The 24,046-nt window shown below is 32.1% G+C and overlaps 4 protein-coding genes across 5 annotated transcripts; 2 read left to right on the forward strand and 2 right to left on the reverse strand.

Annotated features, from left to right (window-relative positions):
• Positions 1 to 6,255: 6,255 nt before the first annotated feature.
• Positions 6,256 to 7,276, reverse strand: LOC111685092 (40S ribosomal protein S15). Its single transcript, XM_023447331.2, has 3 exons — positions 7,168 to 7,276; positions 6,885 to 6,970; positions 6,256 to 6,821 (listed from the first exon to the last, which is right to left on the reverse strand). Exons 1-3 carry the CDS (start codon positions 7,174 to 7,176, stop codon positions 6,473 to 6,475), a joined length of 444 nt encoding a protein of 147 aa, XP_023303099.1. The 5' UTR covers positions 7,177 to 7,276; the 3' UTR covers positions 6,256 to 6,472.
• A 154-nt stretch (positions 7,277 to 7,430) lies between these two features.
• LOC111685073 (putative sodium-coupled neutral amino acid transporter 10) lies at positions 7,431 to 11,387 on the forward strand. Of its 2 annotated transcripts, XM_046954381.1 has the most exons (7): positions 7,431 to 7,624; positions 7,802 to 8,108; positions 8,351 to 8,468; positions 8,534 to 8,939; positions 9,004 to 9,152; positions 9,212 to 9,348; positions 9,414 to 11,387. In XM_046954381.1, the coding sequence occupies exons 2-7, from the start codon at positions 8,022 to 8,024 to the stop codon at positions 11,109 to 11,111; spliced, it is 2,595 nt and encodes an 864-aa protein (XP_046810337.1). In that variant the 5' UTR covers positions 7,431 to 7,624; positions 7,802 to 8,021; the 3' UTR covers positions 11,112 to 11,387. The 2 variants fall into 2 exon arrangements, with proteins under 2 accessions (XP_046810337.1, XP_046810338.1); XM_046954382.1 differs by lacking the exon at positions 7,802 to 8,108.
• A 902-nt stretch (positions 11,388 to 12,289) lies between these two features.
• Positions 12,290 to 12,820, forward strand: LOC111685095. Its single transcript, XM_023447334.2, has 2 exons — positions 12,290 to 12,432; positions 12,499 to 12,820. Exons 1-2 carry the CDS (start codon positions 12,418 to 12,420, stop codon positions 12,718 to 12,720), a joined length of 237 nt encoding a protein of 78 aa, XP_023303102.2. The 5' UTR covers positions 12,290 to 12,417; the 3' UTR covers positions 12,721 to 12,820.
• On the reverse strand, positions 12,778 to 23,568 carry LOC111685094 (glycogen debranching enzyme). The gene is made up of 11 exons (XM_046953890.1): positions 23,024 to 23,568; positions 18,641 to 18,809; positions 18,409 to 18,580; positions 17,990 to 18,338; positions 16,523 to 17,926; positions 15,932 to 16,458; positions 15,545 to 15,873; positions 14,466 to 15,485; positions 13,446 to 13,917; positions 13,243 to 13,378; positions 12,778 to 13,179 (listed from the first exon to the last, which is right to left on the reverse strand). The coding sequence occupies exons 1-11, from the start codon at positions 23,438 to 23,440 to the stop codon at positions 13,141 to 13,143; spliced, it is 5,034 nt and encodes a 1,677-aa protein (XP_046809846.1). The 5' UTR covers positions 23,441 to 23,568; the 3' UTR covers positions 12,778 to 13,140.
• Positions 23,569 to 24,046: the final 478 nt, after the last annotated feature.

Here is a 24,046-nt window from a genome sequence, read left to right on the forward strand (position 1 = left end):
TTCTCAAATTAGTAAGAATTTCAAGTTTTAGTCGGCACTACACTTTATAATTGGTAAAGCCGGCTTTACACGATCACACAAGTAATATGATCTGTCAAAATTTTTTGTAGAAGAGTACGGATGGGATCGTCTAAACGCAATATGTAATCAAACCAGTGATGCCACTTTGGTTATTATTAACCAAAATTGGTTATTTTTATTTTGCATGTGTACATGTGAATTAATTTTTCGTTTTGATTATTTTTTGCAAACAATTGAACTAAATGCTGTTTGCTTTTATTCCAAAAATAAAAAAAAAAAATTTTATCTCTAGTTTTAAATTAATTATGTAAATATACATATCGTCCTGTTTTGAATTTTGGTAATGAGGAATTTTTTTTTACTATTCGAAATTTTTTTACTGCAATTTGTACATCTACTGGTTATACTTATGTGTACAAAGATATTTTTCGATATCTTAATTGGTACGAGTTTTCCACATATTAATTGAGTTGGCTAAAATCATAACAACACCGTAATATTACACTAGTCAATTTAACACCATGAATAATGAATCATCTCTCTCCTTTTGGTGCATCCATGAACTTAAAATGGTCCGTCCTTTCTTTAACATTTCTAATGGAAATGTTAAAGAAAGAACTCACGATACTTGTATGAAAAAAAATTTTGTAAGAATAGTCTACGTACTTCGTAGATTATGTCCTCCAAATTAAATTTAAAATTTAAAGTATAATTGCAACTTCTATGCTAATTTGCCGAAATTCTAAGATAAATGATTTAATAAGAATAAATAAAGTATTTTCTGCTAATTGATGCAAGAATTGTATCACAATATCTTTAAAGTATTAATCAACTGATATTTTTAAGTAACACGGCAGGAAAATGAAATTGTATTGTATACAAAAGTTGTAATAACATCTAAACTCGTACGACGAACAATAATCGCGATATATGCAAAGATTTGATACTCATGACCTTTGATTTCTACTATCTCACCATGACTTTTAGTTCTTTATTTACATTTTCTAGATGATATTTTTATTTTACTGTCTTAAATTCTATATTTTGGTCAATTTGTCGGATAATTTGGATAGATAACGTTTACAAATATTGCTGAAGTTATGAATGTAATGCTAACATCCGCTACATGGTATTATAATTTAAACCCAAATTTCGAACGAAATCTCCAAATCTGTACATAAAATGGGAAGAATTTTATAATTTAAAATTGTTTTCCAAAAAGTCATTTGTAAAGTATATTTAAATTGCGCTAAAACGCGTTAAAAACTCAGTTATTTTTTAAAATAAATATTAATTGCATTTGTTAACAAATCTGCGAATGTACTGCAATATAGCAACAAAATTCCACTTCACAAAATAAATTTGTTATTTTAATGTCCAAATGTAAACATAAAACAAATAAAAATAATTTTGTTTACTTTTTTCTTAATTTGGTTATTTTTTATTCGAATTTTGGTTAGAAAAAAATTTTGTTGTGGCAACACTGAATCAAACCATCACACATTGAGAGAGAATACAGATGGAAAATTTGACAGTGGTATGGCTCTCTTCATTGTTTTAAATGATTCAAAAACCGGCTTGTTTCATTAGATCAGGGATGTATTTTTATGAAAACACGTATAAAAAAAGTGAAACAGCTGTTTCCAACTGCCTTTTTAATTGTTTCATACCAATCGTGTATGATTGGTATGCCTATACACACAAAATATAAATCATACGACTTTTATTCTCTTTTTTGTTATATGGATGGAATTTCATTTTACTTTTTCATTAGACTTGTCGTACGTAAAGTGTGATCGTCTGAAGGGCCCTTAAACAAACTAATCCGGCAATCATTTTTTAAAATTTTCGACTATTTTTGACTTGTTTCTACAATTTTCGACTTTTTCCGACTTTCTACAATTTTCGCCTTTTTCTGACTTTTTTTTTGGACTTTCTTCGACTTTTGGACTTTTGGACTTTCAGACTTTTCGTCTTTTTTTGACTTTTATTAACAAAGCCGACTTTTTTCACAGACGATAGTCGAGTTATTGACTTTATTGGAACAAAATAGTCGACTTCGACTTTTTTCGCCAAAAAGTCGATTAGGATAGAGAGTTTTATTTTGTAGAGAGTTTTATTTTGCGTTCAGTTTTAAATGTCAGACGGAGCCAAATATCTAACTACCTTCCTTGACAGCAAATTGTCATGGAAGAAAAAGGCTGAAAGGGGGGACAATGCCTATTACATATGTAAAAACTCCATCGGTAAGAATTGGTACTTACGACCTAGTATGGTAAACTATATTTACACGTCGGTAGTAAGATCTATCTTACGGTTTAGTTTAGCTATGAGGAAGAGTAGTTATATTATATATCAATAAAGCTGAAATGTGTGCTTTATTAGGTATTACAGGTGCCATTGGATGCACGCCACAAGCAACATTGAACATGATTCTGAACCAACTTCTCATTGACAAATATGTTAAGTGTTTCGGCAAGGAACCTTCTGAGACTCTACGAGTCATTCTTATTAAAACCTCAGAGGGTGGGTCTCAATAAGATCTTGTACGAGGTTAGTCCAACAGAGAGTAAAAGGATTACGGAATGTAAATCTGGTGATTTAGTTGCAACACGAGACTTTGGTGTAATACCCAAATAGAGTTTCCAAGCAGATACACATGGATGGGATCTAAAGCTTTGTTTGAAGGGTGTGCAATCTTCACTGATGGTTCCAAAATGGAATTCGGTACAGGTGCAGGAGTTTATTTAGTTTAGTTAGGGTACCTAATGGGCCATGCTGAATGCCAAGACAACCAAAATACTGATAGAGTTGAACAGGAATAGTATTAGAATTCTTGTAGGAATAATAACTGGTCACTGCGCCTTTTTGTAGGTTGTGTTAGAACGAAGTGGAGCTAGATACAATAAAACATATTTTGTGCAAATGTCCTGGTGCACAGAATCTGAGATGGAAATGGATAGGAAAAAACATTCCAAGATTATCTTGGAGGAGATGCAGCTAGCATAGTAAAAGCCATGTTATAGTTTTTGTCAGGGGAGTGGATTGTTTGTTTAGAAGTAGGATAGGAATTCAGCAAATATCACCCATATCTCTAGTTTATTCTTAAATGGATCATCATGAGCCTCCGAGTGGAGTTTACTTTTTTGGTATACAACCCTTTTAAACTAATTCCAAACACCTAGAATAACACTGAACAATATACAAAATATAAATGTATCAGTTAAAAATAACGACTTTTTTCGAATATCAAAAAGTAGTGATAAAATAAAATAATACGATATTTTCCAACCATTCCATTAGACGCAAACCTTTATGATTTTATTTTATCGTATAGTTTTAGGGGCTAATAAGTGGGCGGATAAATAATGTTGTTTTGAAGGTGAGGTAAAGAAAAATAACACAAAGACCACGGGGGACCTTATATGGGGAGTAGAGTCAATTGTGAAGCGATTCTAGTGGAATTTGTTAAAGAGATTTTGACTCGAATTTTTTTAACGCATGTTTGAAACATTTATGACCTGTAAAGCTGTTTTTTGGGGGCCCATATTGCCGATTTTCAATACCAAATAAATCTTACCTATAAGAAACAATCTCTAGATTGTTCCGCGTTCGAACTATGTATATCGTGATTTTTACAGACAGACGAAAGGACGGAGATGGCTAGATACGTCTTAGAATTTAATAAGGATTGGTTCTATGAACAATATATCGATGTGTTACAAACGGAATGACGAAATCAATATTCTCCCATTTTCTTTTTTTTTGATGGCTTTTTGACGGGTCTTTTTGATGGAAATTGCATTTCGATTGCGTTCTAACCAAAAAAAAAAAAAAAAAACGGAATCGTAGGAAAAAGAAGAAGCAAATACATATTATTTCAATGCTTTACGAATTATATAAGTATATTCTGCATTACGATCGTAACTACGATTATGTAAGTTTTTCGAATTTAAATGCAGAATAGGGGTAATTATTTTTATACATCACGGTGAAGGGTCTATACGATTCGGTACAGCCAAATATATAGATATAACTCTTACTTGTTTTCTTTAAAATGAAAAACAAATTAACTTTTCCATATACAATCAAACTCGCTTATAACGAACTCGATTATAACGAATTCTCGGTTATTATCGGTAACTATTTTCATACAAAAAACATATTTAGCTTCATAATTTGTTAAGAAAAATTTCAACAAATAAACTCCAATTTATAAATCATATTCTAAAAATTTCGTTAACTAACTGCCTGTTCCTCTAAATACGAACGAACATTCCATTCTCAATTTATATTGAAAACAATAACAATTTTTCGAATTTACTTTTTTGCTTTCAATATAAAACTAGAAAATACTTGTACGTTCGCATTTAATGGAACAGATGGAACTACTATTCGCTGAACATTTAAGCAATATATTCCAACCGAATACCCTCACAAATAACTTTGTATTAGGGATGTTCAACCAGAAACAGACTCTGAACTAATCAACATAAGTTTAGAAGTTGTTCAGGAAACCATAAAACATAATCTTAACCTAAGGAAATCTTCTGGTTATGATTTAGTTAGACCTTCCATGATTGGAAACCTACCAGATGTGACAATTGTTGTTGAGAAAGGTTTTCAACGACTATAAAATTCTTAAATAGTCAAAACATTATCGCAGACAATCAATGCGGCTTCCGCGAACATCACGGAACAATAGAACAAGTAAACCGTTTAACTGGAGAGATACGAAAATCTTTTGAACAAAAAAGTACTTTTCTGCAATATTTTTGGACGTAGCCCACGCTTTTGACAAGGTTTGGCACAGAGGTCTAATACATAAGATTAAATGCTTACCGCCTTTTAATAAACATAAATTATTGGAATCTTACCTATCAGACTGATTTTTTAGGATCACTTAATACATAAAGTGATTATGTGATTAATGCTGGTGTTCCTCAGGGAAGTGTTCTAGGATCAACACTTTACCTATTGTACACCTCTGATTTGCCTATGTCCAACGAATTAACAATATCAACCTTTGACACTGCCATTCTTAGCAGTCATGTGGACTCTAATGTAGCATCTATAAACCTAGCTACTTATCTCAGACGTGGTTGAAAAATTTGAGAATTCAACACAAATGATCTCAAAAGTAAACACATAACGTTTTCACTTAGAAGAGGTAACTGCCCTTCTTTAACATTAAACAATGTGAATATTCCACAGTCTGATCACGTTACATACCTTGATATTCATCTGGATAGACGTTTCACTTGGCGTCGACACATAGAAGCCAAACGGCTCCACATGAAACTAAAGGCATCTAAATGGCTATAAACCAGCCTTGATTGCAAAGTCATCCCGTATAAGATAGTACTAAAACCAATTTGGACATATTTCATCCAATTACGGGGAACGGCAAGCAATACTAGTGTAGACCTTTACAGAGGGCCTAAACAAAAATTCTTAGAACCACGACGGGAGCTCCATGGTATATAGGAAATGAGAACATCCACAGAGACTTAGATGTACCACTGGTCAAGGAAGAATTTAATAAGATGTGTAAAGTAGGTATATTTTACAAAATTACACTCCCATATCAACCCGCTTGGAACTCAACATCGATCAAAGCTACGCAGAGCTAACTTCTCCAGAATATGATTTAAGGACAATTTGCCAATGTGCTTCTCAAATAAGAGATAAACAGTTACTTTAGGTATAAGATTTAAGTCGCACTATATGTAATAGTATTGAACGGTAAAAGAGCTATTAGTTATGTTGCTTTGGTCCTAATTATTAATAATTAAACGTAACTAAATCGCGAGTGAAAATCGATATATTAAAGTCGGCTTTTAAAATACGATTTAAATGAAGATTTCAAACTGAAATTACGTATTTTTTTAAATAACTTAAATAACACTGTTTTAACAATTGTCTACTATCTACATACATAAATAAAATAATAAATACCTTCACCAGTTAATTTCCATTAATAAAAAGATTGTCTTGATATTGAAAATTATCGGTACATCTTCTTCAGTTCAATAAATGTCCAAAAAATTTTTTAAGTTGTTCATTGTCGTTGTTAGCTTGCAAATATGAATTCCAAATTATTTACGATTGTCATTGTCACACATTCACTAAAGATTCTTTTAGATTTTAAAAAAATAAAACTGCACTGACACTAGTAAACTTTTCCAAAAAAAAGTCATCCATATTAAATTGAATTTACACAATTTGTTCATGTTGTTTTAAGTTAAATCTTAAAAAAAAGAATTTTCTTTTATTTCATCAATCATGTTTTTCTCCACTAACGAAGAAACAGCAAACAGACCACTCACACAAATACAATATGCATTTAGTTGGAAGGACTGAGCATACAAAAAAACAGACTATAAACTTGTAATATAAAGATGACGAAGGAGGTGTTGTTGGAAGTTCCCATAGAAGAGAGATAGAAAATCTACTTCAAAGGAATGAATCTGGAGCTGTGGGTAGCACCAATACCGGGACGACCGTGCTTAACGGGTTTGTAGGTCAATACAAATTCACCCAAGTAGTGACCAATCATTTCAGGTTTGATTTCAACTTGACCGAAATCTTTGCCGTTGTAGACACCAATGATGGAGCCGGTCATTTCGGGTACAACAATCATGTTTCTCAAATGAGTCTTGACGATTTCGGGTTTCTCATTTGGGGGAGCCTCCTTCTTGGCTTTACGCAATTTCTTGATCAAAGCCATTGGTTTGCGTTTCAAGCCACGGGAGAAACGTCTGCGGGCACGGCTGTGCATCAATTCAACCAATTGGTTGCTAAAAGAAATAATTAAAGGTTAATATTCCACAATTACACACAATATATAAAGTTAAACTTACTTGGGCATATCCAACAATTGGTCCAAATCGACACCACGGTAGGTGTACTTTTTGAAGGTACGCTTCTTTTTAAGGGTTTCATCAACCTGGAATAAAACAACAGAATACGAATTAATAATTCGCTCTCTTTCACATATAAATTTCATTCAAATTTAAAGAAATTCTTTTAAAATTTAATTTACATCTTGTTGAAAACACTATTTACTATTCATTTATTATTAAAATTTATAATTTTTCACTATGATGTTTAATATTTTTTAAGATTTTTGTGAAAAAATTTTACCTCGGCCATCTTGACGTTTCGGTTTACAGAACGGAAAGAAAAACAACAGGGTTCAGTATTACCAGAGTAAAAAAATTTTGTTTTTCAATATTGTCACAACTGTTAATAGTATTACCAACAGTAAATATACAACACACGACTATAAAAATGGCTATACTTACTTAAAAGAGTTGCCAGTTTCATTATTTCTGCTACGATAAGTATAGCACATCTCTACGATTAATTTTTGTGATTATCGTTATTTTTTATCATCACCAATTGCGTACAAGAAAATGACAACAAAACACAAAAATTATGATTTTAAAAGTAAAACAAATTGTAAAAACTACGGCAGCGGTATCTTTGTACGCTTCTTCTCTTTTTGTTGTTGACAAGAAATAATTAAGTTTTTGCTGACGTTTTCGTTTAATGTTTATCGAACCAAAACCAAAATTTATCATAACGTCCATCAATTAAAGTAAATACACTTTTAACACCTTCCTAAAATGCTAAAAAATTGCTCTATTCGTTAACAAACTAGTGCTAAATTATAAGATCACAAATCACACAATATTTAGAAAAAAATCTAATTTATTGTGTATTGAAAAAAGTATTCCTTATCACTTGCCTCTGCTAATTTTTCTTTTACATATAGTGATTATTAAAGTACGTGTAAGTTTGTGCAAACATTTTTCTGGAAGATATTGCCGGAACAAGTTTCAACGTGTGGGTGTTAATGTTGTGGTCAAAAAGTGAAAGTTTTCTCTCTGTTACTGATATTTCAATGTAAAGTTCATTGGGTCATTGGCAGCATTTCGTGGCTTTGCTCTACAAAAAACAGCTGGTAGTCGTCTTTCAACCTTGAATTTTTCAAGATGTTGGCTAATTCGGGTTATGTGATGACATTAGCCAACAGTATTATTGGCGTTGGTATACTTGCAATGCCATTTTGTTTTCAAAAGGTAAATGATGTGAAAATTAATAGGAAAGTGTAAAAAAACAGGGCGAAAATTTTCATAAATTGATTGCTGCATAGACAGATGATAGATAGATAGATAGATAGATAGATAGATAGATAGATAGATAGATAGATAGATAGATAGATAGATAGATAGATAGATAGATAGATAGATAGATAGATAGATAGATAGATTGTTAGATTATAAAAACAATATGATAATACACTACCTTATTCCTCTTACAGTGTGGCATTATTTTAGCAATACTTCTACTCATATTAAGTAATTGGATAACAAGAGTTTGTTGTCACTATCTCATCAAAACATCACTGTTAACACGAAGAAAAAGTTTTGAATTTCTGGGTAAGTAATACCACATTTAAACAATTCAACCACAATTACCCATATCAAATTATAACTCATTACAGGTTTCCATGCCTTCGGTACATCTGGTAAACTATTAGTGGAATTGTGTATTATTGGTTATCTCTTAGGATCATGTATTACATATTTTGTTGTTGTTGGTGACTTGGGACCTCAAATCGTCACCAAAATGTTCTCTCTGGAAAATGAACATCGTCATTTGCGTACACTTTTGATGTGTGGTGTAACACTCTTCTGTATAATACCATTGGGTATGCTTAAAAATGTCGATAGTTTATCGACGGTGTGTACAGCATCTATAGGTTTTTATGTTTGTTTGGTAATAAAAATCATATTGGAATCTGAAAAGCATATAATCGATAATGATTGGACAGAGAAAGTGGTATATTGGCAACCGGGTGGTGTGTTGCAGTGTTTACCTATATTCAGTATGGCTTTATCGTGTCAAATGTAAGATGGTTTTTGTTATTTCGTTATGAAAAATTTGATTTAAGTTTTTATTTTATTATTTTAGGCAAATCTTTGAGGTATTTACCAGTATAAATAATCAAAGTTTGGAAAAATTAAATGGTATTGTTCGCAATGCCACATGGATATGTACTCTAGTTTATATAGCTGTTGGTTTCTTTGGCTATGTGGCATTTTGTACACAAACTTTTTCGGGTAATTTAAAACCTATTTGTTTTAGAGAAATTTAATGTTAATCATTTACTATCTTGCAGGCAATATTTTAATGAACTTATCTGCATCATTTAGTAGTGATGTAATAAAAATCGGTTTCGTTTTATCCGTAGCTTTTAGTTTTCCTCTAGTTATATTTCCCTGTCGTGCCAGTTTGTATTCTTTGCTATATAGAAAGGTATTTCATTTTTTCTTATATATTTTTAAGAAAAATCATAATAAAAATAAATTCCTTATTTTCAGGGACATACTGATGCTTCTGGTTATATACCAGAAACTAGATTTAAAGCTATTACTATATTTATTGTGACCTTTTCATTATGCATTGCTTTAATGATACCTTCCGTTGAATTGGTCATTGGTCTAGTGGGCTCTACTATCGGTGTAGCTATATGCATTATGTTTCCGGCCGCATGTTTTAGAAAGATTATCAAAAAAGATACCACCGAAAGAAATTTAGCCCAATTTATAGTCATAAGTGGTTTCTGTCTCATGATATTGGGTACATATGCCAATCTTTCAGCGATTGATGAAAAAAGTTCAGGATCTCACTTGGAAATAGCGAAAATTGAGGATGATTTCCTCAAACCCACGGAATTGGCTAAAGAGTCTATAGATGAGAAAATTAAAAATATCGAAAAAGCTTTAGAGGAAAGAGAAAAGAAAGAGGAAAGTGAAAAAATCGTAAATAAGTTGAAAGAAAAAGAACAAAAGGATATTGTTAATCAATCAAACATTATTACACAAGTAAAACCTTCACCTCCACCTCTGCCAGTAGATGAATCACATTCTATTATTGAAACAAAAGATAAAGTAGAAGAAAAGCCACTAAATAAAGAAACAGAGAATAAATTACCAGTTGTTTTACCTCAAGTTATGACTGAGGAAAAGCAATCAACAAATAATTTAACTGAATTCAAAGATGTTCCAAATAAACCTCCACAACCACAATATGAAAAGCAAATTATGGAGAAAAAACCTTCCACTGACAGTGTATTAGAGGTACAACCACAAACTATAGACAATGATGCCATCAAAAAGGATGAAGAAGTGGCCAAAGAAGAATATAAACAAGAAAATGAAGAATTAAAGAAAACTCAAAAAGAATTGGAAAAAACTAAAGATTTACTTGAGAAAAAAGTAGAAGAACTTAAGGAAGAATTGGTAAAACAAAATCAAGAAACACAAAATTTGGTTGTGGAGAAATTAGGTGAAGTGGTGGAAAAATTTGAGGCTATAGAACGTAAAGTTCAACTGAAAAAGGTAGAAGATGTACCAGCATCTAAAAAAGAAGTAAATGCTATAAAGGAACAAAATGAAATAGTAAAAGATCCATCAATAGCTGTTAATAACAGCAATAATGCTAAACCTCTAAAAGGTTCTTTAATATCCATTTTAACTGAGAACAGAACTTTAAATAATAAACCAGTTGTAGCTCCGGAAAATGTCTATGAACCTTTGTCCTATAAAACGGGTGAATTAATGGAACGTGTACATAATGCAACTTTACCAGAGAAACGCTTGCCTCTTCCTTTGGTTCTGCTTATAAATGCATCACAAGCTAAAATGAATGAAACGCTGTACCCAAAACCACAATTATCCTTAACACAAGTCATGGACAATGCAAATAAAACACAAGTTAATATTGTACCTCTAACAAATAATACCGTGAACAATGATCCCGAGAAAATAAATGTTGAAGCTATAAGACGTGAAATTTTACAATTAAAATCAAATCCCAATGAAATAACTACCACCATGCCAACAGATGAGCAAAATTTACCCAGTCATAGAAATAAACGTTCCTATCAGACATTAGAAGTTGAAAATGGCAATTGTCTTACAGAACCAAAAGCTAACAAACTACTGGAGCCTGGATTAAGTTCAGGTTTAGAAATGAAAATTGGCCGTGATTTAAAATCCATTAAGGATGAAGAATAGAGTGGAGAACTGAAATTAAATAAAATTAAACATTCTAACTATAAACCACCATTTTCAAGGACTAAAAATTATTAAATAATTTTAAACTACATATAAACGAAAAACTGTATATTTTTCTCGCATTTAGTAGTAGCCAGAAGATGTAGTTCTAAAGTAGTAGTTTAATAAATATTATTATTGTTAAACAGATAATAAAAATAATCTATTAATACTAATTTAAGTTTGTTTAATGAATTTAAAATGTAATGAATCCGTACCTTTATAATATTTTATAAGAAATATACTATGTATTAAGTGAATGAATTTTATATTTATTTGTAAATAAATCATAAAAACTAGATGAAAAATCATCAATAAAAGAAATATGTACATATGCAGATAAAGGGAATGTAATGTAAAACACTTTATATGAGTTAAAACTCACTTGTACTTTGAAGAATAATCTTCATATTCATATATGCTTAATAAAGTTATTGAAAGTTAGGATAGATAGATAGATAGATAGATAGATAGATAGATAGATAGATAGATAGATAGATAGATAGATAGATAGATAGATAGATAGATAGATAGATAGATAGATAGATAGATAGATAGATAGATAGATAGATAGATATATATAGATAGATAGATAGATAGATAGATAGATAGATAGATTCTTTCTATTACAAGTGGAATGAAAAATAAGTAAAATTTGCTTTACATCATACCCGTTTTAATTGAACTATTCCTCAATACAATACAGTTCATAAATCAAAAAGGGATGGATATAGGAAAAATATCTACAAAGATTGTTAGGGAGCCTCAAAAATATACAGTTGTGATGTATTTCCTCAAAATACATGGTTATGGATTCAGAAGTTTTCAAAACACAAAATGCCGGAGAATTGCACTAGAAAAAGGCAAGAGGAGCCTCTAGATCCTAGCAATTGCATTATCGTGGTAAATATATCAATTAAAATTTCAATAAAACTTTTAAAAATCATGGTCTTGATAAAAATTTCTATTTCTCAAGAAAACATATTCTTTATAAGAACAAAAAGTTTTAAAATACAATATTTTTTATTTTCAAAATTTTTTAAATTATTTTTTAGAAATTTTCACCTTTACAACACTTTTATTGAAACCCCTAATTTTTTTAATGTCATCTAGTTTTCAAACAATAAAAATAAAATCATTCGAGACTTGTCAAAATAACAATCAAATAATGTTTGGAAATTTTCTATTAAAATTTCAAATTTTTCATCTCATTATACAACGAATTTTAGATTATTCCATTAAAATTCTTTAAATAATTTCAAAAATTATGTTTCCTTCAAAAGTAAGAAACAAATTATAGAAATAAAAGGCAGAAATTAAAAATATGTTACTTTTATCTTGTTTCAAGCAATTTTTTGGATTAAATATCAATAACTTAGAACTTTATCCACGACGTAGAGCCACCGAATTCTATTATGAACCACAACCCTCAGAAGAATATCAAAGTCGTCATAGTGAACATCCACAGGATAAATTGCAAAATAAAAATGAGGAAACAAATAACTGGCAACGTATAGCGCCTCCTAGAAATTCGGATATGCGTATGTTTCGTAATAGTTATTTTTCGTGAACAACAAGTGAAAAATTGAAGGAAAACAATGTATTTTGGTATTTATTCTGTTAACTAAATTGTTTTATTAATTTTAAATAAAGTAATAATGAAAACTTAATCAAGTAATAGTTTAAATAGTGAACTATATAATGAATAATATTCTTTTATTGTTCGAATTTCAAAATTTCGTAACGAACTACATATTTTTAGCTAAAATTATTAACTATTTAAAAAGAAAAAAACATTTAGCCAATTATGCTTTAAGCTAACATACATACGTGCAATAAACTAACAGTGTCTTTGTTATTATATTAGAATATAAAATTTCAACATCTAATTAAATATATTAATTTTAAAATGTGTATTAAAAATTTCAGAGGTATATTTGTTTCATATTGTAACAACCTTGTTATTAAAGGCAGTAATAAACAGTTTAATTTAGACATCGCCACCCAAAGCATGAAGATCATGAAGAACCTAGAACCAAAAGCGACAATAAGTTAAACTAAATTCAACAAACATTAAAGTGAAAATACATACCTCCATAATGGTAGCAATACTCCAGGCTTGTGTGCGACATGAATCTCTGCAATAGGAACCATTTTCATTGGTTAATTCGGGTAAACCACGCCAGTGAGAAGTTTGTAATTCTTTCAAATGTGCCTTCAAGATATTCCTTAAAAATCAAAGTCATTTTCCAATTAAATCATGTTATATATTCTATTTTCTCTTAGAAAACTTACCAAGTTTCTGCAATTGTTTCATTTAGATAACCACATTTCTTGGCAAATATTAAACGTGCTCTTAGATAATAACCAATGGGCCATACCCATTCAGGTCCTTGATGATAGTTGGCACCATGAGCCACAGTACAATCGGTGGAATCATTGGAATTGTCATAGTTACCACGATAATTCCAATCGCTAGGATCTAAGGTCTTCATACCCAAGGGTCCCAATAAATGTTCTCTTGCCTTTTCCAATGCAATCCAGGCATGTTGTGGATTGAACATTTCTGGTGCTACAACCATACTTATTGGGAAATTACATCTCAGTTGATAGTCGGTCCATCTTTGCGAGGCGCCATAACAATCCTTGTAAATGTTTTTTCTATTGGCCAATGGAGCCTTTTCGGTTTCCGTAACAAAGAAGTATTTTTCAAAGTTTTCGGCTATGCGATTTGCCCATTCTTTGTAGGTCCACGTAGTTTCTTGACCTGTAATAAAAAATAGGTAACATTGAGTCTGATGTGATGGAAATCAAATCTCAGTAGTGTTTTCATTCAATTAATAACATATCTATCTATCTACCTACCTATCTATCTATCTATCTATCTATCTATCTATCTATCTATCTATCTATCTATCTATCTATCTATCTATCTATCTATCTATCTATCTATCTATCTATCTATCTATCTATCTATCTATCTATCTATCTATCTATCTATCTATCTATCTATCTATCTCTATCTATCTATCTATCTATCTATCTATCTATCTATCTATCTATCTATCTATCTATCTATCTATCTATCTATCTATCTATCTATCTATCTATCTATCTATCTATCTATCTATCTATATATCTATCTATATATCTATCTATCTATATATCTATCTATCTATCTATCTATCTATCTATCTATCTATCTATCTATCTATCTATCTATCTATCTATCTATCTATCTATCTATCTATCTATCTATCTATCTATCTATCTATCTATCTATCTATCGATCTATCGTTAATTTCCACTACTCACCATTAGGCCCCTTGCGTGTTACACCCTTATACTCGATAACACCACTTTCAGACAGGGATTGCATAAAACGCAATACAGCCAATTCCAAACCAACCAATTCAACTGCTGAACCATCTCTGGGAGTATTAGGGCGACCTCTATTGCCGGCCTTTTCCGAAGAACCCATTTTATCCATCCAAGTACCGCAATTCCATTGATTGCCGCCAAATACAAATCCGGTCTCAGGATGTATACCGATTTGATTATTAAATCCATTATCTGTCATATGAGCATCAATTTCATAGCCAGCATTACGTTCACGATATTGCAAACCTTGGAAATGTACTTGCAAAGCCTCTTGCATGACATCAATCAAAATCTGGTCAAATTGGCCGGCGCTATGAGGCGCGGAATCATCGTAAGGGAAAATGCGAGAAACTTTATCTTTTAAAATATCTTTGCCATGAGGAGCTTCCTCAACATATTGCTTAATACTATGCAACCACCACCAAACGGCATCGCGACAGTTGAAGCGTGGTTTAGAACCATTATCCAAAAGATTAGGTATCAAACCATGGCGCAGACATTCGCCGAAACCCAAGATAATATAACGGGCTTCATTGAAACGACCAGTTAGCAACATGAGGCCACGTAGTGAAATGAAAGTATCACGACCCCAACAACGCATATAGCCGGTAGAGAAGTGAGGTAAACCAGCTGATAAGGTAACACATTGCGCTGGTGGTTTTGGTGGCGCCAAGGCGGGACTTAAAGCAGGCAAATTAGCTGATTTGCAAGCGGCCAAGAACTGTAGAGTAGCCAAAGCCAAGGTTTGAGGAAAGTCATGACCTTCACGTATATGCTCGGGCATTAGTTGATAGACACGTTGTACCATGATATTATAAATACCACTGACCAGGGCATCAAAATAGCAAGGTATCAAGTAGCGTGGAATATTTTTCATGGGTTCAAAGGCCGATTTAATCCAAGCAGCCAAGGGTTTTGTACTTTCGGAATGAGACAAACGATCCGAAATATAATCTAGAAGAATATTTAGCTTGTTAGTTTAATTATAAGCTTTTTGGTATGAGAAGACTTACCCATCATCCAATCACCATTACGCAAGTTGTTGCACAATGGATGACCCAAGTCATTGTGTGGAGAAATTTCGGTTAAAAGTGAGACAAAACCTTGTAGACCACAATAAACGATTTGACCCCAATCAGGTATATCATAGGCAGCACCTCCATAACCTGCATCACGTTCCTCTTGATCACAAGTAAACAAAATCCTATTAAGGTCTGTTAAGTCAAGCTTTTCCGCAATTTTTTGTAATTCGTTGAAGGCCGGACCTTCTTCGTGATGTAGAGATTTGGTGAGTGTATGTAATGTTTCAAAGCTGGTATGTAACTCCGGTTTCAAAGAAGTTCTTTAAGAAAATATTACAATTAATATTGATTTTACTTTAGTATGGATATTTTAAATACCTTATAGCCACCACGGAACCAGGTTTCAAATTAACAATTTCCAACTGAGTTATATTTCCATCCATATAAGGCACTATACGGAAGACTTGTGATTTAGACAAGGGTATGTGTTCCCTTAAAGTCAATTGGAATTGGTTGAAACCATTGAGAACATTTGGATTCTTTTGATGAGGAGCTGGACGATCGAATGGTTTATCTCCCTTCAGTGTTAATTCGGCCTCTAAAATGATCTCATCCAGAATACCTTCAAAACGTAAAGGTCTTACAAATGTAGGTCCAGCATTGGGATGAGGATAGCCAAACACGGTATGAGCTATCAAGATAACACTTTGATGGGTGGTGGGAGAATGACGTGTCACCGCCACAATATCAGGATTCATTTGATCGACAAAGACCTGAGTAAAACCTTCTTCTGCCAGCTGGCCATGCAAAATATTTAAAGCTCTCTTGGCGGCTATAATACCGCTCTTGAAATCAACACCTTTACCCCATTCCTGGTAGGGACGTTCTTCATCAACCACATGAATCTAGTGTGAACAGTATTATTTTTATATTTGGAAATTAATTTGTAAATTGTTCTATTAAACTTACATGATGAGGTACCAATTCATCGTAGCCACGATTGCTTCCAGTGGCACAAGAAGCCATAGCTACTAGAGCTGCTGAAGGCAATAGATCATAGACAGTTCTTTTTTCCACCGGTGAAGGGTTGTCATGAGTCAAATCCATGAACAAAGCATGAGCTATACTAGGAGCCAAATCACGATTAGGATTTTCCAAGAAAGCACCTACCGGCTCACCACCATAACGATATACTAGACGTCCCTCCTCATGGGAATCCCAAGCGGATAAGGCTTCTCTTATCAACGAAGTTATACCCAAACGATTAACGAAAACATTGTCGGTAGCATCAGAGTTGGTAAATAACTCAGCGACAACATATAAATTGGGATTAACTTCACGAGCAGCATCCAATAGGTATTCGGCCACATGCAAAGGAGTTGAATGGCAATTATCCAAACGAACACCATCAAAAATGCGTGCTGTTGTTACCACATACTCCTTCATATGGTTCCACAAATAAGGACTTTCTTCGGGACGACGACCATAACGCAATTTGACACTATCACCCCAGGCGATAAGTTCTCTCTTCAAATAAACATTAGCACGACCAGGCTGTTCTTCAGCAAAGTCCTTTAGGGGATCACTGGCTCCCATAACCCAACCATTGTGAGCCATAAAGAATTCACCCATTTTACCATACATACCCTCCTCAATTTCCAACAAACTCTTACCGAGAGCTTTAGTTTTAGTGAAGTATTGCATAAATACTGGATGTTTAATAGAAATTTCAGTAATTCTAGGACCATCCTCCTGTACACGTTCATATCTAACACCAGCCAAGCAATTCTCAATAGCATAGTTAAGATAATCTTGGATTTCACAACGAACTTGTTCGTTTAACCACTCCAAATGACGACGGAAAGTATCAGAACATTTCCTCAAACGAGACTCTTCATCGAAGCAATCGCCATGGAAACCATTAAATATCTCCAAAGCTAATTCCAAATTAATGGTGGCACCCAAACGTTTATATTCCGGATCGGCAATTAATTGTATTTCCGCAAAACGTTCACTTTTCGCTACATTTGTGGGTGGTTCTCGCAATCTGCATTGCTTCAAAAACTCTTTAGCATAATGCATGACATTGCATTGATACAGTTCGTGAACATTTATTTTGGGCAAATAAACGTGATGCAGTTGATAGCTGAGAGCTTGTAAATGATGTTCATGATTTATAACTTTGGGCACACCAACATTTTCTAGAACACCATAGGCAATATCTTCACTACATTTAGCCAAAAGAGCATCAAGAAGAAAAGCTGGTCTTAAATAGGGAGCAGTAGCACAAGAATATGTAGCATCTGGATGTTCCAACAGCCATTCCGATTCATTGGCAGTATGATTTAAAACGATGTCACAAATAGAAGCCACCTTAAGTTTTTAAAATTTAATAAAATTAACAAATTATAAGCTAAAACTATATTTCAAACTTACACCCCATTCCTGGCGCATTTTCTTAATAATAGCTTCCACATCATCAAAGGTAACTTTAGCCCCCTTGCTAGGGGCAAAATGAGGATTAACACGCAATTGGTTCCGCAAAGAATAGGCGGATTTAGAGGCACCCAATTCCTGAATTGGAGTAAAATGAACCATATTGTAACCCGACTCTTTGGCTACTCTCAACTTTGCTTCCCAGCTGTTAATAGGACCCAAAAGTTTGGCCAAAACCGTCTGACAGCGCACTGAATTTAAAGGTATGATTTTCTGAGCACCCGGTGGACCAACACTCAAATTGGGCTCAACTTGTATATAAAGAGTACCGGCAATTTCTTGCTTTACGCTAAAAAATTTCGAAAACAAAAAATATATTAAAAAAAGTGATTTACTAATTAAAATTTCAAAAAATTTACTTCTCTTTAAAATGATACCAAAAGCGAAATGTACCCGACATATTCATATTTAATTCCGTATAAATATCGGTATCCACTACATGTAATGAATTATACTTGTTGGTCGTTATTTTCTTACCACTTTTCAGAAACCAATGTAATATTCTATATTCGGTACGTTTGAATTTTTGATCTATAATTATATAATTTTATAATAAATATTTCAATTTAAATATATTTCAATTATCCTTACCTCCATGAGGATAATTTGTATACAATACAATTTCACGTCCCAATAGGCTAGCATCGGGATGTATGTGTACGGTAGAGCCGCATTTTACACGATATAATGTGTGCTCAGCATTTTTACCCTCCGTTATAGGTATGCTGATGGCTTTGGTATTTTTAACCATACTGATATCCTGAAAATAAAGAAAGTTTTCACAAAAATTTACTTTACGGGAAATCGAAATTTGGAACAATGAACATTTATTACAATTAGTATACTCAAGCTATTGATAAGTAGATGTAACTTTTTTAAAGTTATTTGTAATTGAAATATGCACACATACACATTGTTCAGAATTATTGAGTTGACTTTTAAATGGGATTATACCCGGTCATTTACTATTCCTAATATCGAGTTCATAACTATTCATAATAATCCATAACTTCCGTCTTTTTGACATTTTACAATAAGAGTTTTCTTATAAATCTAATCAACAGATCTCCTGCTTTTCTTCAACAGCTTAAAGATCTTTTTAATAGATTCATGAACTTCCTTGGTCTGTGCGAATTTTTTCGATAGATCTTACTCTGTTAACTCCTGACTTTTTTCCGATTTCACTTTTCTATTGAAAATATTTAAAAAGCTTAATCTTTATTATAAATGAATTCGTTCCATAAATTCAAAATAAGCGCCATCAATAAATTTAGGATTGTTTTTGATAAATATGTGGAACGGAAACGCATTGTGCTTGTAAAGCATTAAAAAAGAAAAATGAAATGTCAGAACAAGTAGTAAAGTATAGTCGGGCATGGCCGACCATATAATACCCTACACCATGAGTATATTTTTAAAATTTTTATTTTTTATAAAGAAACTTTTATGTTGAATATAACAATAATTCCAAAATTATAAAGCAATTTATTGATAAAAAAAACTAAAATTTCTTAATGGGGCTTTATATAGGTCAAATATGGGCCGATCCTCGGTAAATTGGGGAAAAGGATATATTTTTAAATAACTGTTTGTTTTGTTGAGTTTCATTGCGATACAAATGATTACAACTCAATTTTAGACGTTTAAGACATTTTTTGAAGGGGGGTTTGTATGGGGGCTAGGGTCAAATAAAGGCCGATCCTTACGAAAATCTGCAGTGTCATTTATACTTACATAAAACTTATTTGTGCCAATTTTCAGAGAGATAATAGAATATTTGACGTAATTATGGCATAAAAAGTTCAAATCGGGAGGTACTGTTGTATGGGGGCTAGGTGAAATAATGGACCATTTTCAATAGGCTTCGTCCCTGTGCCAAAAAACATGCTTGGCCCAAATTTCATCAAATTATCTTGAAAATTGCGGCCTGTACCTTGCGCACAAGGTTTACATGGACAGACGGACTTAATCTTAATCGACTCCAAAAAGGATTCTGAATCGATCGGTATACTTAAAGGTGGGTATTGGACCAATATTTTTGTATGTTACAAACATCAGCACAAACGTATAATACCCTCCCCACTATAGTGGTGTAGGGTATAAAAAGTGAAGGTATGGATTTTTAATAGATAGAGAGCAGTTGAAAGAGATGTTTGATATTTTATACCAATATTTTATATTTATAATCACAATGGGAAATTTTGGTCGAAGATTTTACCTAGCCCATACATACAAAATTCACCCGCCGATATACAGTTAGATTAGGTTATCACAGGTAGGCTATTTTGGCTTTACTTGGGTCCATATTGATCCCTTCATCATCATTTTGACAACTCCTATAGAAATTGTTCAACGGAAGACCAATGCGTCTCCTAGTGGCCAGTTTTAATCGATATCAACCTACTTAATCGATATCAACCTACTTTGGGGACCAAGAAGACATTTGTGTGGATCCATCACAGCGCTCTAAATGTTGAGCACGTGTCCATTTGAGCCAGCATTTGTCCATTTGAAGAGGCAGTTTTCAGAGATCTGCCTCTTTATTGCAATTAGTGGAATACCGCGAAACTAATATATTTCAAGTCCGTTAAGCATCGTGCCAGCTTTTGTCAAGGTGTCAGCACTGCTATTGTCATACGAAACACCTTTTCCCTTTAACCAAATTAGGGTGATTTTTAAATGTCTTGCCTTCTCATTGACAATTCTGAATGTGGAAAACACACCAATTAGGGATTTAATAGCAGCATTAAATATCCTATAGTACTTTTGTCAATTTAACGCCGCCTCTTTTATAGCTGATATTTCAGCCTGAAGGATATTACATTCATCATTAAATCGGAGGGAAATTTTCGTTACAAATTCCCTAATAAAAAGTGTCATATACAGTTGAAGAAGTAAATAATATTTTGATTCTGCAAAAAACTCTTGACCCCAGCCTCCATATATAAGGTAGCCTACACAAAATAAGTTTCACATTTATAAGTGACTTAAAAATATCGATTTACTTTTATAAAATTCTTCAAAAAATTTGTATTAAGATAAAGTTCAATAAAAATCATTTGTTCAATCAAATTCATCACTTCTTAAAATTAGTATATAGTCGAATAAATCACTTTTAAATATTTCAAATGTATACCCCTATAATCACTAGAGTGTCCCTAGGAACACATTATAATCATAGATGACAATCATTATGTTCGGAAACTCAAAAGTTGTTATGACCTACAACGATCGATTGTGAATTGGACAAATGTGTTTGTACAAATAGATCAGGATTTCGAATTGATATTTATTTCGTACACGGAACACTATACTGGGTACGTTAAGCATGATAAATGTACAACCGCAATTTTCTTAAACAATTATCTATAATGCTTGCAGAATACATAATTCTTTAACAAAAGAATGAAAAATTTCCAAATACATTTAACTCACATCAAAGTTAAATGATTCATATGTCATTGCCAAAATTTTAGAGGAGAAAGTCTAAGAAGAATATGATTATTTCAAGAGGAAAATATTTTAAATGAATTATTAAAAGTTTTATGATTTCTGTATTTAGCAATTTCATATTTCAATAAACAAACAAGTAAGAAATTATAGTCAGGCAAGGCCGACCATATAATACCCTACATCTGTTACAAACATTAAAATGTGATTAAGTTTTCATAATAAAACATTTAAGTTGAATTGTAGCTTGCCTCAGATATACTTAAGCCATTTATTGTTGAATAGAACTGTGAACATTAAAGTCAAATTTTGAAGGTGTCTTTTTATAGGGGCTAGGGTCAAATGTTGCCCTATAATTATAAAGTTCATTCAGAGGGTTATCAAGACTAGTAAAGTACTTGGTTTAATAGCTTTTTGTCGACATAGGAGTATATTAAACTTAAAAGCCGTATTCGGCGAGTTCAGTTGTATGGGGGCTTCGTCTACGCTACCATAAAAGATCATGTGTCAAATTCAAAACTGCGACCTGTTTGATTACAAGGTTTACAAGCCCTATTCGGGGTTCAGTTGTATGGGGACTAGGTGAAATAATGAACCGATCTTAAGCATTTTCAATAGGCTTCTCTCCTGGGACTATTTCATTGAATTATCTTCAAAATTTCGACCTGCAGTTTGATTGCAAGGTTTTCAAGGACGGACGGACATAGCTAAATTGACTCAGAATGATTCTGAGCCGATTGGTATAGTTTAAAGTGGGTATAGGACCAATATTATTATGCGTTACAAACATCAGCACAAACCCAATATACCCTTCCCACTAAAGTGGTGTAGGGCATAAATATGTACATATGTATAGAATGAACATGTGCAAAACATATATCTCGTGTACTTAAAGGCATAACATTCTTTTTTTGAATTGATCTAAATTTTTGTGAAAAACATATTATGTCATTCGTTGATTTAAAAGTCACATCACTTATTTAACTTTCAATTAATAGTCGGTATTGAGAAAAAAAAAACACAATTATGTTCAATTTACCACTATAATATTTACTAAATTAACAGATGACCGATTTTCATTATTAATGTTATTGTTGTTATTGTTATTAGTATTGTTTGTAGTGGTGGCGCCCCAGATATTAGAATTCTTTGTTTTTGAAATATAATAACTTATAGTAATTAATGCAAACCACAATTTATTATTATTAGATTTATATATTTTAATCACAATATCAAATCAATAACTAAATCTATTTTAAACACTTTATAACAAACTATACAGACACACAAAATTAGTTTAAATTATGCACTTTACACCATTTTACACATCACAATCACATGCTTTTTATTTTAAAATTATTATTCAAAACACATCATTAAACTTATTAATATATAATTTGTAATTAGATTAGATTGATTGAGCACTTTTTTTTTCTTGAAAACAACATCACTTAAAGAAAACATTATCATTATTTAAACAGGAATTTAATTAAAAAAAAAAAAACAAATTCAACTCAAACATACCTCAATACTTTGAGTTCTTGATGTTTTATTACCCATAATTTTAAATATTTTATTCGATAATAATGATTCTTGTTGTTGTTCTTGTTTTTGTTCGGATCGTTGTTGTGTTTTCTGTTGCAGTGGTTGTTGCTGTTGTTGTGGTTGATATTTTGTTTTAACAACTGTTTCATCATTATTACTAGTGACAGGTGTGTTGTCATCATTATTATTCTTTGACTTTCTTTGACTAATGTCATTTGTTACATTTCTACTTGTATTTCTATCAACAGCAATGTCACTTTCTTCTTCATTTGCCAACTGCCGATAACGTTCATATGCCCAACGCACTATATACAGGCTTAAGACAACTGTCAGAGCAGTTGAAAAATTTCGTTGTATCATTTTAAAAACCCATTGGAGACCATCAAGCCACCACATTTTCGTTTAAGATTCAAAACTAAGATTTTTTATTTAAATTTAAATACGTTATAAATAAAAAGTTAAAGAAAAAAAAAACGAAAATTTAAATATATCAAAAGATAGAAGGCATTTCAAGTTTACGGCTTGAAAGCGTTAAGTTAAATGATGCTTGGAACAAAATAAATTTGAAATACAAGTGAAGCATTTTAATAAAAGAAAAAAGCTTAAGGAAAAATTGTACAATATATATAGACGATATACAATACACATACATACTATGTGTGTGAACAACAAAACACAAGTACATAGTAAATACACTTTAAAGAATACAGTGTTTGAAATGAAAATAAAAGTATTCAGTAATAAGTAAACAATCAAGAAATTATAGTCAGGCGAGGCCCACCATATAATACCCTACACCTACTACAAAAATAAAATGTGATTTAGTTCACATAATAAAACATTTAAGTTGAATTGTAGCTTGCCTCAGATATACTTTAGCCATTTATTGTTGAATAGAATTGTGGACATTTATGTCAAATTTTGAAGGGGGGCCTTTTCATAGGGGCTAGGGTCATATGAGGTTCTATAATTATAGAATTCGTGAAGGTCATCAAGTCTAGT

Source organism: Lucilia cuprina, chromosome 6 (genome assembly GCF_022045245.1).
Source record: "Lucilia cuprina isolate Lc7/37 chromosome 6, ASM2204524v1, whole genome shotgun sequence".
Lineage (NCBI taxonomy): Eukaryota > Metazoa > Arthropoda > Insecta > Diptera > Calliphoridae > Lucilia > Lucilia cuprina.

Excerpts from the sequence above, each read along its gene's own strand:
- LOC111685094 (XM_046953890.1), bottom strand. The coding sequence starts at position 23,440 with ATGTGGTGGCTTGATGGTCTCCAATGGGTTTTTAAAATGATACAACGA. Across the intron at positions 17,927-17,989 it reads AAATGCGCCAGGAATGGGGT|GTGGCTTCTATTTGTGACAT; the intron begins GTAAGTTTGAAA and ends TAAAAACTTAAG. Across the intron at positions 13,379-13,445 it reads GAAACAATTGCAGAAACTTG|GAATATCTTGAAGGCACATT; the intron begins GTAAGTTTTCTA and ends TTGATTTTTAAG.
- LOC111685092 (XM_023447331.2), bottom strand. Across the intron at positions 6,822-6,884 it reads CAATTGTTGGATATGCCCAA|CAACCAATTGGTTGAATTGA; the intron begins GTAAGTTTAACT and ends TATTTCTTTTAG.
- LOC111685073 (XM_046954381.1), top strand. The coding sequence starts at position 8,022 with ATGTTGGCTAATTCGGGTTATGTGATGACATTAGCCAACAGTATTATT. Across the intron at positions 8,109-8,350 it reads TGCCATTTTGTTTTCAAAAG|TGTGGCATTATTTTAGCAAT; the intron begins GTAAATGATGTG and ends TTCCTCTTACAG. Across the intron at positions 8,469-8,533 it reads AAAAAGTTTTGAATTTCTGG|GTTTCCATGCCTTCGGTACA; the intron begins GTAAGTAATACC and ends AACTCATTACAG.